Source organism: Podarcis pityusensis, assembly GCF_964106645.2.
Source record: "Podarcis pityusensis genome assembly, chromosome: 7".
In the NCBI taxonomy this organism is placed as follows: domain Eukaryota; kingdom Metazoa; phylum Chordata; class Lepidosauria; order Squamata; family Lacertidae; genus Podarcis; species Podarcis pityusensis.
In genome coordinates this window covers 32949677-32965920 of record NC_138031.1, presented here as the reverse complement: position 1 = coordinate 32965920, position 16244 = coordinate 32949677, and the positions used below count along the sequence as shown (strand labels likewise).

The 16244-nt window shown below is 43.5% G+C and overlaps 1 protein-coding gene across 1 annotated transcript; it reads right to left on the bottom strand.

The window, feature by feature from the left end:
- Positions 1–325: 325 nt before the first annotated feature.
- Positions 326–10464, bottom strand: SBSPON (somatomedin B and thrombospondin type 1 domain containing). The gene is made up of 5 exons (XM_081013632.1): positions 10199–10464; positions 5610–5804; positions 3634–3724; positions 2350–2529; positions 326–611 (listed from the first exon to the last, which is right to left on the bottom strand). Exons 1-5 carry the CDS (start codon positions 10407–10409, stop codon positions 494–496), a joined length of 795 nt encoding a protein of 264 aa, XP_080869758.1. The 5' UTR covers positions 10410–10464; the 3' UTR covers positions 326–493.
- Between the last annotated feature and the right edge of the window lie 5780 nt (positions 10465–16244).

Here is a 16244-nt window from a genome sequence, read left to right as displayed (position 1 = left end):
AAAGATTAGCTGTACTGTGAAGCTGCATCAAACAGCTTCCCTATTCAGGCGTTCATGTGAAGCAGGCAGTCTCCAACCATTTCTTTTGTGTGTGCACCTTCTAAGGAACCTATAATATTTGTCTGATGTTGAATATGCCTGGAATTCCAGTATCTATTCCAGGAACTTCCTTTTGAATGGTGATTATTGTCTTTTGTACTGGATAAAACAAACTGGGAATCACTAGCCTGCTATTAAAATGGATAGGGGCAAGTGATTCTGGATTGCCTCATTTTCAGTGGGGCTTCCACAATGATCATCATCTGCAGACACAAGATGCCTATCATAACTTACAATAATTAGCTTAGTTTTTATTCAGTGCAGCAAAAGACTGTGATTTCAAAATGTTGACTTGTCACTTGTTAAAAAGCAATGTCTAATAGGGTTACAGAAGTCCAACAGTAGAAGAGTTTCCTCAGTTCAGTAAAATATTAAAGGTTATGTGTTCAAACTGCTACGTAAAAATAAAACTATGTACAAGAGGGCATGAACATTCTTCCAGCTGCTGAACTTTTTTCCATGTTCCATGGCAGGATGGATTGCCAACCGCTTGCCAGTGAAGAACTTTATTCCTAAAAAGAGAACATATGCATAAACATCATCCCATGGGGAGTGGATATAAATACATGGCATTTTAACTTCCTGTTTAAACTTACTGAGCATCCTGTAAAGAGCTACTTCACTGTTCAATAATTTGTAGCATCTGCAAAATGAATTTTATTACTTTTTTGTATGGCAGCTAACAGCATATGCTCTCGGGTTGGTTCACAAAAAAATAAACATAATCTATAAATCAACACATCAAACTTTAATACTGCTTTTTATGGCAGATATGCAATAAAACATAAAATTGAAAAGGCCAGATTAGAAATATTTTTTTAATCTTCACCTTCTGTCAATATAGTTTCACCACAGATAAGAGACTTTCCCTAGCAACCAGCCACCTCACTTTATTTGGCCAAAGAAGTTGTAACAGGGTCTCCAGTGATCTTGGGGATCAGGTAAGTATATATGTAAGAAAGTATTTTAAATAACCTGGCCCTTTGAGTCCATAGCAATGCAACATTTTCAGTGTCTGTACAAAAGCAACTTGCATTTACTGTGTCATCATATTGCAGTAACCTTCTTTCTTAAGTACACTGATTTTATAGCAGGGGTTCTGCAGATGTTGAACTCCCAACAACCATCAGCCCAAGCCAGCATGGTCAATGGTTACGTATTATGGGAGTCACAGTCAAGCAACACCTGGAGGGCTACAGGTAAGCCATCTGTGTTTAATAGCAACTTTGACTTTACTGTATCAGTTTACTTGTTGAACTGATAGGAGCTATTCATAATAACTGTCCATCAATGAAGAAAGTTATGCATTGATTCTGCTATGGTAGGTGTAAGCTGAGTTCTGTGTGAATTAGCCTATATTTTCTATAACATGGCTGCCAAGGTCTTTTGATGCATTCATGGAGGCAGAAGTTAAAAGCAGCAAGGTGGTAGCACTCACTACAGTAGAACCAAGAAAATAATTGATTTAAGGACTCTGCTTACTGAGCCTGCAGGGTCTAGGCCCCACCTGTATTGCAACTCTTTGGAGTACAATTTGCATCCCTGTTTTTTCTATGGAAAAAGAAATGTGCCTTCAGCTACTTTGCATGACTAATTTAACCCCACTTTTGTTAGAAAGGGATGTGAAGTAAAAGAGAAGATTTTTAAGACAGCTGAACAACCACTTGGAGAAAAGGAGGGATGTCATCTAATAGTTTTGACAGTTAAGAGGGGAAGAAGGAAAGGGGGCAATTGGAAAAAAAGACATTATTAAAGAGGACATCCTCTTCAGGCTCTGGGGAGGGTCTCCTTGTGAGCCAACTATCGAATGAAGTCTCAAAACTATTATGTTTTCTGTTGGAACTCAAACTTTGTATTTTTAAACAGTAATTTAAATGCAGGAAATGGTGTTTGAAGCCTGGATATCAAGCAATTGCTGCTTTAGCCTAAACTGAGACCCCTTTACATTAAAAGATCTCACTTTTGAATGAGGGTGGGGATCAAAATGACCCAGTTCAATAGGAATAGGAAAGTTCCTATTCTGCATTCACATGAACAAAATAGAGAAATGTTCTTGGTCTTGCACTTGTGTACCTTAATAATACTGTACAGAGGAGTGCCCATACAGTAGTGATTTGAAGCAGTACAAGTTACTTTAAAATGTTCTCTGTGTCAGCAATCTACTCTTTAAAAACTGTTCAATATAACGTATAAGTTAAAATCTTTGTTGTGCTGATGGTAGGACTTCAGAAATGAGATTCAACTGCTTACCCATCTGCATCACCACCATCTCCAAAACAGCGATGACTACTAGTGTGCATTGCAGGAGGCTGGCAGGTTACACACACCGTAAATCCTTCTCTGATGTACTGCATCCATCGAGCATATGGGCGACTCTCCATAGAGCAACGAGGAGACAATGTTTCTGTTTTAAATTCCACACAATAGCTCCTTAAGAGAAGAAACTTTGGTTAATGCGTTGCATTATACATTTAATAGACTATAGCATAACTATTACCTGCAACTGCAGTAAAAGGTAAGCCAAAATATGTTGTCCACTGTGTCTGTATGAACTGATGATAGCTGAACATAAACATTACTGTCTATCAGCTACAGCCATGTTATGTTCACAGCCAGCAAACTGACCTGGGCAGACAATATTTTTTAACTTTATTTTAATACAGTGGTTCCACAAGGTTAGCTATGCTGATGTTGAGTGTTTTAAATTACAGGCTCTTGAGAATGATCCTGTATTTTGAGACAATGCAGATAGAATTGGGAAAATATCTGAGTAATTAACTTAATATTGCTACCACTGGGAGTGGGTTACAGAACAGATTAAAAAAAAATCTTAAATAAGGCAGGTTAGTTGAAATAAAGCCCCATTTATAGGTGAAGTTGTAGCAGGGAGTGAGTTATCCATGAAATACATGTTGCAAAAAAAAAAAAAAGACATCACAGAAGGATCTTCACAATCACTGTGGGCTCCCTAGCAGCTAGGCAACATGAGTGTTCTGCATTCCTCATAGACAAATTATAGGAACAGAATACTATTGAGCTGTGCTTAATCAAATAGTCGCCTCACAGCAGGCCCTACAATATGAAGTAGGCTGTGGCACAGGGGACTGAGAAGAAAGAGGCATTCCTGAAAACTTTGCAGAGGGGCCTTCTGCCAGTGGAGTTTTGAATATGGAAGGTGCCCCAACTAATTTTTGCAGTGCCCCCTTCAGAACCCTTACATTATAGCTTATCCTATTCCTCAAGGTACCCTTGGCAGAGGGTGATTGGCAGAGCATTTTTAGGAGCTTGTGTAGAGAAGAGATGGGGATGTCAGCTTCCACCAATCCCTTTTATATTAATTCTGGAACAGGCCTGGTTGAATTATTCTACATGAATGTTCAGTATTTTCTTTCCTGTGAACTGAATGACCTAGGCACATATTTCAAGATTGGCCTACAGCTCAAGCCTGTGTGTCTCTATACTGAGTATAGAGTATAGAGTAAGTACTGTAGAGTTCAATGGGGCTTGCAAGTATGGAATTGCAGCCTTAATTACCTAGAATTCTCTGTTTCTGAAGACCACCTTGGATTTGCAGCTCTCTTTTTTCTCTCTTTGCTGTATTCAGAAGTAGTTATAAAAGCAGGAACTAGGAAGAGAAAGCTTTATCAATACAAAACAAGCTTCTTCAAGAAGGATGAAAGACACTGACATTACTGTTTAGCTGAAGTGATGCAGAAAACAGTTCTCTATCATAAGATAGTAATCAAATAATTAAACTGGCAGACAAGGTCATTCTAGTAGGACAGGGTATTTTCATGAGGGACTACTGTGTTATTGGTTATAGGCCTATAAATTGTGAAGGTCAATACTTCCAAAGTCCTGCAAATATCTCTGTCATTTTGAAATATGGTTCTCAACAAGAGGTTGAATGGGCAAACATTTGCAGTTGAGTAAATTATAGGTTTCCCTCACATTCCAATGAATATTTTCATGTAAATTACCTTTTTACCCTGCTGGCTGTTCTTTATTTGCTACTATGCAATCCCTTCCACCCCAAGTTAAATATGTTTGAGGTATGTTAACAGTTAAAACCTCATCTCAAAATAAACAAACTTGACTGCTTTCTAGGAGAAATACAAGAAATTTACCGTATTTTTCGCACCATAGGGCGCACCGGACCATAGGGCGCACCTAGTTTTGGGAGGCGGAAAACAAGAAAAAATTATTCTGAACCCCAGAAGCCAGAACAGCAAGAGGGATCTGGCTTCTGGGATACCGTGTGGCTGTTCTGGCTTCTGGGGTAACCGCGCCAAGCCTCTTCAGGGCAGCGGGATGAAGGCTCCCCCTGCCCAAAGAGGCTGCGCAGGGCTAAAGCAGAAGCCAGGACAGATGCGTCGCTGAAGGGGCACTGCACCTTCTCTCTCTCTGTGCAGCGCCCCTCCTTCACAGGAAAGGTGCTGCGCAGAGAGGGAGAAGGCTCAGCGCCCTTCAGCGAAGCTGGAGAAGGAACAGAAGGAGACCCTTCTGTTCCTCCTCCGGCTTCCAGGACAGGTGCGTCACCGCGAAGCCAAGGAGCCTGCATTCGCTCCATAGGACGCACACACATTTCCCCTTCATTTTTGGAGGGGAAAAAGTGCGTCCTATAGAGCGAAAAATATGGTAGTAAAAGAAAAAAGCTACACACGCACTTACATAAAAAAGACAATTCAGTTTACTGGGACTTGAACATAAGAATTGCATTTCTGCAGAATTATCACTGGTGCTGCTGCTATGTAACAAACATCTCCAAGTGCAGTGAGGAAGCAGAATGCAAAGCTATTTACATACCACAAAATGTGGCAGGTACAGAACCAGACCATTCACATGTATCCTGTAAAGTCTTGGGCCTGCTGCAAAACCAACTGCTGGCACAACTCTGACCTAGTGGAGATATGACACTTGCTCTCTATAAATCATAGTTTGCAAGATGGGAGTCAGCCTACTGAACATGTTCCATTCCTGTTCTAGGCTCTGAAGCAATTCCACCATTTTCCCACCACTGACTGTAGTTGTGTATTATACATGCACTGACACAAACTATGGTTTACACAGACTTCACAGAGACTCTTAACTGTAGTGCCTTTGAAAACTCTGATTGTAAGAACATGGTTTTGGCTTCAAGCACATATTACAGTAGTTGAAATCATGGCTAATGTTAGGAAGGAGGAGGAGGGGGAAGATCTGGCAAGCAGGAGGAAATATGAGTGCTCTCAGTTTGCAAAAATTAAGCACAATATATTGAAGGAAGCCATTTTAATGAAATTGCAATGGAAAGACAGTAAGGCAGTTTTTTTTTTGCTTCATGCAATATGCTACTTATCAATTAATAGTTAACCCTATGGAAAAATATTATGCATTTTTTTGAATAAATAGTACCCAGTGTTTTTACTGCAGCCAGTCATAATAAATGAATTCTTAAAAAGCAATTAAATGTTTATGGATGTGAGTATGGATAATGGAAGATTCGGAGCAAAATAGTATGTTATGTGTACCGTGCTCATCTCCACAATCCTGCCCCTCGTAGGTAGTATATTCCAGGCATCCAGCTCTCTCTTCTAATGGAGGACAGGGCTCCCCACCATTTTTGGGTTCCTGCTGTATGATCCGTGTACGCATACGGAAGTTAGGCTTACACTGTGCTGCGCAGCCGCTCCAGTGACTCCACTCCCCAACGATGCATGGAAGAGCTACAAAGATATTTAAGATTATCATCAATAATAATACCTGAGGAAGTTATGAAGCCATACATCAAATTATTATCCTTTTCCCTGTAATACTTAGTGAGAAATACTTAGTGAGTGGACTTGGGATGGGGGGCGGGGCTTGTTGTTATGCCCACACACTCTATATCATAGGCTGCCTGTGGCAGGAAAACACAGGCCACATGGGTAATTCTGACTAAACACTATGAAGTCAACACTGGGTGCCATTTTCAAAACTTTTGTGCCTTGCATAACCCTAGGTTTTTGTAATAAAGTATAATTAGATAAATGCATTTCCTCACATTCACCCCTTGCTTCTATTCTTTCTCTCCCTTCAAGTATGATTCAGCCAAATCTTTAAAGTCCCACTGATCCCTACAGAAAACTCTCCTTATGACCAATCAACAGCACTAGAAATAAGCTCACTTTCATGAATTGTTCCCATTTGTTACTTATTACCTCTTCATATTTTCTATTATCAAAATTTGATACAGCAGCTAGGGGAGTAGTATTGTTTTTGGAAGCCACCACACAGGGTTCTCAGCTGAATCCCCCACACAATGGAAGAATGCACAAGGGGCAAGCACTGTATAACCCTGTCCTTGATGGGAGCACCAGCCATGTTGCCTGCCAGCCACACATTGAGCAGCCTAGTGAAGGGAGCCTTTTGATGCTATTTATTTTCAATCCCCTCACATGAACTTTCCCTCCTGAATGTAATCCGATGAAAGTTTTAACACTTTTCTCTTCCTTTTTTCACCTTCCAAAGAGAGAAGCATGCTTGATGAACTAGATTCCCAGACTAGCTTGGGTCTTGGCACTCTTATTTCACTTATGTGCCACCCTGGCCTCTGTTGGGAGGAAGGGCAGGATATATATTTAAATATATGTTGCTAAGGGATTAGTTCAGGCTTCCTCAACCTCAGCCCTCCAGATGTTTTGAGACTACAATTCCCATCATCCCTGAACACTAGGGATCATGGGAGTTGTAGGCCAAAAACATCTGGAGGGTCGAAGTTGAGGAAGCCTGGATTAGTTCAATTTAGCAGCTACAAAATTACAGTACCTCATAGGAATATGGTACCAATGTGTGAAAAATGTGTTACACACTTTGCTATGATTGAAATCCGGGATAAACAGAAATGGAAGTTGCTTTCCAAGCCATCTTTTATTTTCTTTGAACCCAGCTTGCATGTCCCTCAAGGCCCCACCTCCTACTTGGAAGGCTACCCCTTCTTCTCTCATTCCAAAAATAACATTCCCCCCCCCCCCAATAACTAACAATCCTCAGGAAATAACAATGACGGATACCACATTTTCCTATCTAAATTTCAGTTTAGAAGGTCAAATGCTTGAGTATAGCATACCAGTAGCCTTTCGGACCACCCAAATGGATCTTTTCATTCCTTTGGCCTCCCAGCTTGATGGGAGTGGAAGTCACTAAGAAACAGTTTTGTACTGGCAATCTTTACCCTCCAAGAATCAAGATGGAAGAACTAAAAGTCATGCTCAAGTGAGATTTCACCATTTTTGCTCATTTCAAAGACAATAATTATTTTTTGTTTATTTAATAAAATTTATATAACACTTGATCGTAAAGGGGGAAAAATGCCACTGGCCATTGCATTCCTTTCTTACATGGATGTGCCAGAGGATTCGAATGAAAATCAGAATCACAGAGAATGTACTGGAGAGTCCACAGTGTTCCTCAGGAGTCCGTTCCACTGTCGAACAGCTCTTACTGTCAGAATGTTTTCCTGAAACATACTCAGCTCCTTCAACTGTTCCTCATAAAGCAGGGGTGTCCAAACTTTTCAAAGAGGGCCAGATTTGATGCAGTGAACATGCGTGAGGACAGACCAAAGTTGTTGAGCATTTTTTGAGATTGAAGTGGTTGTCCTTTGGGGGGGATTGAAGTGCTTTTTTATAATTTTACCCTTTACCCCAATAAATAAACTACCACAGGGGCAGGATTAAATCTACCGGTGTCCCATGAAGCTTGGTTTTCAGGCCCTTGGTCATCTTGGTTGCCCTCCTCTGCACACGTACAGGGTGAGGTAGGGCAGTGGCCTGAGGTAGGGACTGCACAGGCTCACCAGCAGAGCTAATCCAGAGTTTCTGACTGTACACTCCCCCAACCTTGCTTCCATGCTGCTCCACCTACGTCAGTGGCTTTGTGGCATGCACCCCACCCACCCACCTGCCCCTGACTTTCATGCACTTCAAGCAATGACTAGGCAGGAGAGGAGGGGGAAAAAGAGAAGCAACAATCAGTGCTCAGTAGGTCAGATAGTAGATTGGACCACCACTTGCCAACCACTGCTATGATGATGAAACACACACAAGATACCCTAAAATGTTCAACGGCAGGTAATTATAATGCGTGGCATATGGAGGCATTTGTAGAAGAGGGGTGATGGGCTGAACGGGATATTTAAAACTTCCTCTGTGCTGTTCCTCCTCCACGACTGCTTCCTGGCCAGGGCATTCTCCACTATCAAAGCTTATTTCCATCCTGAGAATTGGATGGCAAGGAAACATTTAAAAGGGGCTGGAGGAGCACTATGCAAGGTAGAATTGATGAAAGCTAAGCATCCTCCCACTAATTTCCCTCTGCAACTACCTAATAATAATAATAATAATATTTATACCCCGCCCATCTGGCTGAGTTTCCCCAGCCACTCTGGACGGCTTCCAATCGAGTATTAAAACAATTGTTAGCATCATGAGGCAAAACTGAGGTCCAGTTTGCCTTATAAACTATAGTACCACGATCAGCCTGAGGTACAAGTCTGAGCAAATGGACTTAAAGAGGCCAGGTGATCATCCAATTCAACTCCCCACTCTGAGGCCGGATCCTTTCCACTGCAACCTCTCTCCCTGCTTCACAGATTAATCCGTATAATCCATTCCACAATGCACCAAACAGAGCAGAAACAAACCTAGCGCACCAGTCCAAGATGCCTGCAGAGCAGACAGCTCCAAAAGCTATCAAGCAAATAAGCAACACTTGCACACTGCAAGAGGGAAGTCGTGAATATTGTCTGAAATAAAAAAAAAGTTATTTTTAATTGTCTTTTGGTTTGCAGGCCTTTAAGGTTCACATTTGACAGACGTCTCCCTGCACCTGCTCCTGAGTCAGCTGTGTAAAAAGAATTAAAAAGAGGAATAAATCCTTATGCAACCTTTTTTTTAAAAAAACCCACACAATTTCCAAGGGGAGGGTCTTCTCACTAGGAGGGTTGGTCCTTTGGCTTTCAGGTCCTGACTCCAGCTGCTATACTGAAAGGTTTATATATGTCTGGCAGGATTCTTGCATTCATTGATAAATCTATACCAGCATTGCTTGAATTACAGGGTGACTTGCTCCCTCCCTCAGTCCTTACCTTTTGTGTATAGTGCTGGTGCTCCTAGTTAATGGTTTAGAAGATTTCAAAAAAAACAAACCATTTTAAACCATGATTCGTAGCTATGACTATTTGATTTCATTAAGGCCTCCTACCTTGTCGTCTGGGACTGGACTTCACTGTCAGGGGTCCTTTACATTTACCTTTTTTACCTTTACCCCAACAAAGCATTGTATATCAAATCAAACACTTCTACTTTACTCCATGGCAATGACACATTTAAAGAAAAATAAACCTCCATACATGATATTTTGTATAACTCTATTCCAACATTGTTTGTTGCACCACTCATGCTCTCAATACATTAGATTTGCAAAGGAATTTAATATCTCCATATCAAGCAGGAATCTACTTCACAAACAAATACCCAATGAAGTCTCCCTGAGTCACTTCCTTGCATTTTTTGGTTCCTCAATTGGATTTGCCATGTAAAATAAAAAACAAGGAAATTCGTGCTTTCCCCTCCTTGTTTAAAGCCTTTGCTTATGAAGCCTGCATTTCCTTGGGATCAAGAGCAAAAAGTGGCCAATGCCAGGGCTGGAAAGGGAAGTCAAGTCCTGGGTGGAGTTTTGGCAACTGAGCAGGTGGCTGTTCAGCGTCTCATTATTTGGGGTTTAAGCTGAAACAATTATTAACATTATTTTTATTTTTATTTATATCCCGCTTTCCCCCCACCCTGCGACACAAGACGACTTACGCAAATTAAAACAACACAGATAAAATACTAACAGCTAAAACCATATATAAAAGATAATAGTTTTTATAGAATTTCTCCAGCCAACGGCAAGGCTTAGCCCTAGTTTTCAAGAGGGTCCGAGTAAAGCCAGCGGCGGCTCTCTGAGCATGTGCAGAGTGGACTCCACCCCCACCTCCGCCGGCAAAACCGCTCACGGTTAACCCTTCGGACACCTGTTCTCAGGCGGCAAAAAAAGAAACCCACCGCCCTCCAGTCTCTCCCTCCGCGGCAAGTACCTGGGCACGCCTGGGCGTAGTCATAGCAGCAGTCGCCCGTCAGCTTGCACGCCTCGTCGCAGAAGCACGTCCCGTAGGCTCGGTCGACGCGCCAGCCGCTGCTGGCACAGCTCGGGTCCCGGCCCGGGCAGCAGCGCGCCTCTTCCGCGCAGCCCGCCTCGGCGCGGCGCCAGAGCGTCAAGAGGGCCAGGGCCAGGATGCCGGCGCCCATCTCGCAGGCGAAGAGCTTTCCCCGACTGAGGCGAGGGAAGGCGGCTCCACCCGGCGGGGCGCGCGGAGAGAGGGGGGCCGGGCGCGCTGCTGCCTTGCCACGCCTCGGCCCCTCCCAGCCCCTCGCTCTCCCGGAGCTAAGGTAAAAAGGGTCGCCGCCGCCGCCGCCGCCACGCGCTCCCAGGAAAAGGCGGCAAGGGCGCGAGGGGGGTTCCGCGCGCCTCCCTGCCCTGTCCTGCCGCTGCCGCTGCGTGCTTGGGCGGGGAGGGGGGCAAGGGATGCTCCGGCCCGCTCATCCTCTCCGGGCAGGGTCACGGGAATGCGCGGGGTTGGCAGCCGACCAGCGGCCCTCGCTCCGCCTCTCTCCGGCCACAGCCTGCGCCGCTAGACGGGGCGGAGGGAGCGGAGCGCTTCTCGCTGTAGCACCTGCTCTCGGATGTTGACTTTTATTGTACGGGTTTGTGTAGAATTGTCGTAGGCCGTTCTAGGAGTTTTTTTTAATGAATAGGGTATAGAAGTATGTTAATAAATCAGCTTTAAACTCACGAACTGAGGGCCAGTGTGGTGCAGTGGTTGGACTGAGACCTGGGAGATGAGGGTTCACAACTTTAATATAATTACAATTATAATTATTGCCTATAATTAGGCCACATAGCGATGAAGCTCCCTGGGCGGCCTTAGGACTGCCACTGCCTCTCAGGCTAACCTACCTCACAGGCTTGTGAGGATTGGAGAAAAAGGCGGGCTATAAATGCAATAATTATAATTGTAATTATATTAAAGTGAAATAATATTTGAGGAAGCTGTCCCTGAGCAGGTGCAGAGTGCATGCCGATTCACTGAGCAGCAATAGGTATGGGTAACAGAACTTCTCCAGGTCAGCATAAGCAAAAAGAAAGATATATCTGACAGTCTTAGACTGGTACCTTCTGTGTTTGAAAGAGCTGTTGATATGGGGGAAGTGACGCTTAATGAAAGCTTATCCTTTCTTCCCACATTTGCCGGAAGAAAACTGATACTCCTTTAAACAGCTTGGATGCTCGGTGTGTGGGATCCAGTAGTGAGGACATAGCAGAATGCATAGGCCACTTTAGGGCCGGAACCAGTGGGAGACGAGATCCAGGCCTCATCTCTCCCTCCTAAATTGTTGTCAGGCACAGTGTTCAAAACTCCCATTGTTCTAGGCACATTTCACAACTAGCAATTTCATTAGCATGAGCAATTTCTGAGCTCTGGCCGCATACTGAGCCTAAGATTTCAGATTAAAACTGCCATTGCTGGCGTTGAGGGCTTGGAAGGAGAAATTCCTGCCTGCTGGACTTCCAAGAAATCACTGCAGTGTCAGGCAAGTTGATAGGTTCTGCCTCTCAGCTGGCCTTAAGGAAAGGCAGTGTTTTGAGGGACCCTTATAAGACTATGTGGGACACGGGTGGCGCTGTGGTCTAAACCACAGAGCCCAGGGCTTGCCGGTCGGCGGTTCGAATCCTCACGACGGGGTAAGCTCCCGATGCTCGGTCCCAGCTGCTGCCCACCTAGCAGTTCAAAAGCACGTCAAAGTGCAAGTAGATAAATAGGTACCACTACGGCGGCGGGAAGGTAAACGGCGTTTCCATGTGCTGCTCTGGTTCGCCAGAAGCGGCTTTGTCATGCTGGCCACATGACCCAGAAGCTGTCTGCCGACAAACACTGGCTCCCTTGGCCTATAGAGTGAGATGAGCGCACAACCCCAGAGTCGTCCGCGACTGGGCCTAATGGTCAGGGGTACCTTTACCTTTATATAAGACTATTAAGGGAGCGGGCAGGGGAAGCATGGCTTTTTTTTTTTTTTTGGCAGTCTTTCGATGAGGACTAGACAATGTGAAAAACGAACATAAGATTTTAGCTGCAGTTCATTCATTTTCAGCTTTGTATTCTTCTTATAAAAAAAGTGTGCCTAGACATTCCGTTGTGGTGCCCATAACCTAGGTTTAAGGTGCCATTTAGCTCCTAGCTTTCATATCTCAGTTTCTAACACTGGTCAGGCACTGTTGCTGGCATAGAGTTATTAGGTGTGCAGCCTTGGATTGGGTCAGGAACTATGCTCCCTGTACTCATTTGCATGTTCAACTGCTGCTCATCCAGCAAGTGTAGGCGCATGTATGCCATGAAGCTCACTGGGTGAAGTTGGGCCAGTCACTGCCTTTCAGCCTAACCTACCTCACAGGGTTGTTGTGGGGAGGATGGGGTGCCTTGAGCTCTTTGGAGGAAAAGGTGGGATATAAATGCAATACATAAACAAAAAAATGCCTTCTCCCACATGTACAGAATATGCCTCTGGCTGTGTCTAGGCAACTTGGTGGTAGAATCCATTTAGATCTGTATAGTTCCTGTGTCCATCTGCTCATCACTGTTCCCTAGCCACTTTTTGGAAAACAGCTGTGGTTGGCCTCCACATCTGCAGCATTTCACATGTGACATGGTGATTTCAAAGATCACCGGGCTTTAGGAACACTGGTCATTTAAGTGTCAAATGTAAATGATATGAATTAAATAAATCCACTTACGGATAATAGTCCATTGGGAGGTTACTTTTATTTAAACATCTTAGAGCTTGCTTTGCCTCTTCTTTCCACTTCCAGTCATTGGTGTTTGTTTGTTTTTAATGTCTCAAAGGCTGGAATATCCAGGACAGACCACTTCCCACACAGCCTGCCTTATGTGGATGTGAAGTGGGGGGTTTTTTCCTTCTGAGATGAGTAAACTTCTGTGGTTCATCTCATTTAGCTGAATGCATTAGCATGTCTTTAAGCCACTTTGATTTGGCATTTCAGATTTAAAATGCTTAACCTAGTCCATCCTGTACCATTTCCGTCTTCTACCTCCACCAAATTTCAAAATGACTTTTCTGGGTTTGCTATGAAGCTTGGTATACACAAAACATTTGCTGTACTGCTGCTTCGTGCATGGCGTGTCTGTGTTCTCCAGGATCCCATGACCAAATTTGGTCAAGGACAAAACAATGCACTGCATGGCTGAGGTTTGGATTTTGAGATTGCCCATGGTGCACCTGCGTCACTGAAATTCTGGAGCATTAGTTCCCCTTTCCTCTTCATTTAAGAGACAAACTCCACAGTGGATCTCTGAAATGTTTTAAGAACTAAAATGCTTCTTTGGAGCGCTATAAATTTATTCACAGCAGCAGCAAGTGGGAGAGTGTTGTTTAACCCTTTCTCCTACCTAGAGTGTTCATAGCAACCAGGTCAGGCTTTAAGGTGTTGCTGTTAGTATATAAAGCCCTTAACATTTTGGGGCCAGGTTATCCACATATGCGCCCATTCAATCATTTTTATCTGCGGAACGGCACTTTTACAAGTGTCATATAATGTTCATTCTGCACTTCAGGACCTGATCTTTTAGCAGGGAAGCTCCCACACACTGGGACTCATTTCCCATTGATATTAGGCAGGCATCTTTCCTGTAATCTTTTTGGCACCTTCTAAAAACTTTTCTGTTTAGGCGAGCCTACCCAGACATGTAAAGTTGGCATGTATTTTAACCTATAATTTTAGCTTATAATGTATACTTCTAACCTTTGACGTTGCTCATTTTGCTTTTAACATTGATTTTTATTGGCAACTTTAATGTACATTTTATATTCTCTGTAAACGTCTTAGAGGTTTTATTTACAGTTCTCTGCAGTATAAAAAACATGCAAATATACTTTTTTGTAAATATATTTAACTGATTTTGTTAAAGGAAGCAAACAAATGGCAACAAACATAATAGTTACACTTCTCATGTCTGAGGATTTGCAAAAATAACAGCTTAGTCTCTTAGCCACTAAAAACGTAAAAAAAGGTAAAGGACCCCTGGACGGTTAAGTCCAATCAAAGGCAACTATGGGGTGCACCTCACTTTTCAGGCTTAGAGAACCAGCATTTGTCCACAGACAGCTTTCCGGGTCATGTGGCCAGCAGGACTAAACTGCTTCTGGCACAACGGAACACTGTGATGGAAGCCAGAGCGCATGGAAACACTGTTTACCTTCCTGTTGCAGCAGTACCTATATATCTACTTGCACTTGTGTGCTTTCGAACTGCTAGGTTGGCAGGACCTGGGACAGAGCAACAGGAGCTCACCCCGTCGTATGTTTTCGAACTGCCGACCTTCTGACTGGCAAGCCCTAGAGGCTCAGTGGTTTAGACCACAGCGCCACCCACTCCCCCTAACTTAGCCACTATGCCACACCAGCTACTCATAATTTCTTTTGAGGTCCTAACTAGCTGGCTGTAAGTAAACCACTCTGTCTTGGTCTCAGTCCCCCATCCCTGCATTCCTAATTATGATCTCTCCTTCACACACACAATTGAGGAGGAGGGAATAATAAATGTGTAATAGTAATGCTAGGGACGTGGGTGGTGCTGTGGGTTAAACCACAGAGCCTAGGACTTGCCAATCAAAAGGTCGGCAGTTCGAATCCCCGCAACGGGGTGAGCTCCCATTGCTCGGTCCCTGCTCCTGCCAACCTAGCAGTTTGAAAGCACGTCAAAGTGCAAGTAGATAAATAGGTACCACTCCAGCAGGAAGGTAAACGGCGTTTCCGTGCACTGCTCTGGTTTGCCAGAAGCGGCTTAGTCATGCTGGCCACATGACCCGGAAACTGTACGCCGGCTCCCTTGGCCAATAAAGCGAGATGAGCGCTGCAACCCCAGAGTCGGTCACGACTGGACCTAATGGTCAGGGGTCCCTTTACCTTTAATAGTAATGCTATTTGAGAAGGGTTACAGCAGTGGAGAGGATTCCTTGCTAGGAATGACCATTCAATCATAGAGCAGGAAATGGTTATTGCATGTTTGGGTACCATTCCCTCATGGGCAAACCTTCCAAGCATTGCATGCCAGGGGCTAGGAAAGAGACAGGTAGAGGCAAGGTGGGCAGGATAATGGCTTTGACACTTAACTTTGTAAAGAAGGCTGGATTCCACCAGCCGCACAAAAGCCAGAGGTTTCTACACATACCTGCCTCTCTATTCAGTGCAAACAAGAGGCACTATCGCATACCTGTCAAGCAAAAGTATTCACAGGAAAGAGGAGTATGCCCCTAGGGTTGGGTCATGGCCTAGGTTGGGTCCTAAGGCTGGAACTTGGCCTGGAGGGCTGCATTCAGCTTTCGAACCTGAAGCTCCTCACCCCAATCAATCAGAAAGGTAGCATGATAAGTCATAAATACTCAAGGAAATCAAGTAGTAATTCCATGAATTTAGAAAGTCCTGAAAGTGCTCTGATGAACAGAGAAAACACAAGAAAGCATGTTTGTTCACTATGGCATGCAGATGCTGATGGAAAGTGAGTGAACCAAGCATACCCATTGCACAGTAAAATACCCAGTGTAGAATCTTTATATTACTAATAAAGGCACTGAGCAGCTGTCGAAGGTACTGAGCAGGTTAAGCCCTTTTAAAAAAATTAATGAAAATGTTATACTAGGTAATAGAATTGGTGAACATAAGTTAGCTGGTAATAGAGCACTATACTACTTAGTTTTAAAATATTATTGCACAGGATTAATTTCCCCTTTACATAGTTTCCTCCTTTAAATCCCTATGATATAGCCTGCCTTAGGTGAAAACACTAACAAAGTTTATAAATACACAATGGAATTAATTGAATCTCTAGAACTTTTAAAGCCACCTGGAAGAGCTTCATATCTTGTGCCTAAGGTAATATTTAAGTAAATTTTGAATGACATGATATAACGCAAAAGACCCCTGAAAGAAAGGGGGAAAGCTAAGGAAAAAAATTTAAATCTATATGAGTCTATTAGAAACAAAAGAACCAGCCTAAAATGTGAATTAACT

Coding starts and splice junctions, on each gene's coding strand:
- SBSPON (XM_081013632.1), bottom strand. CDS start 10,409: ATGGGCGCCGGCATCCTGGCCCTGGCCCTCTTGACGCTCTGGCGCCGC. Junction 3,725..5,609: donor GGATTGTGGAGATGAGCACG/GTACACATAACA, acceptor TTCTCTTCCTAG/TTCCTGCTTTTATAACTACT. Junction 612..2,349: donor GATGGTGGTGATGCAGATGG/GTAAGCAGTTGA, acceptor TTCTCTTTTTAG/GAATAAAGTTCTTCACTGGC.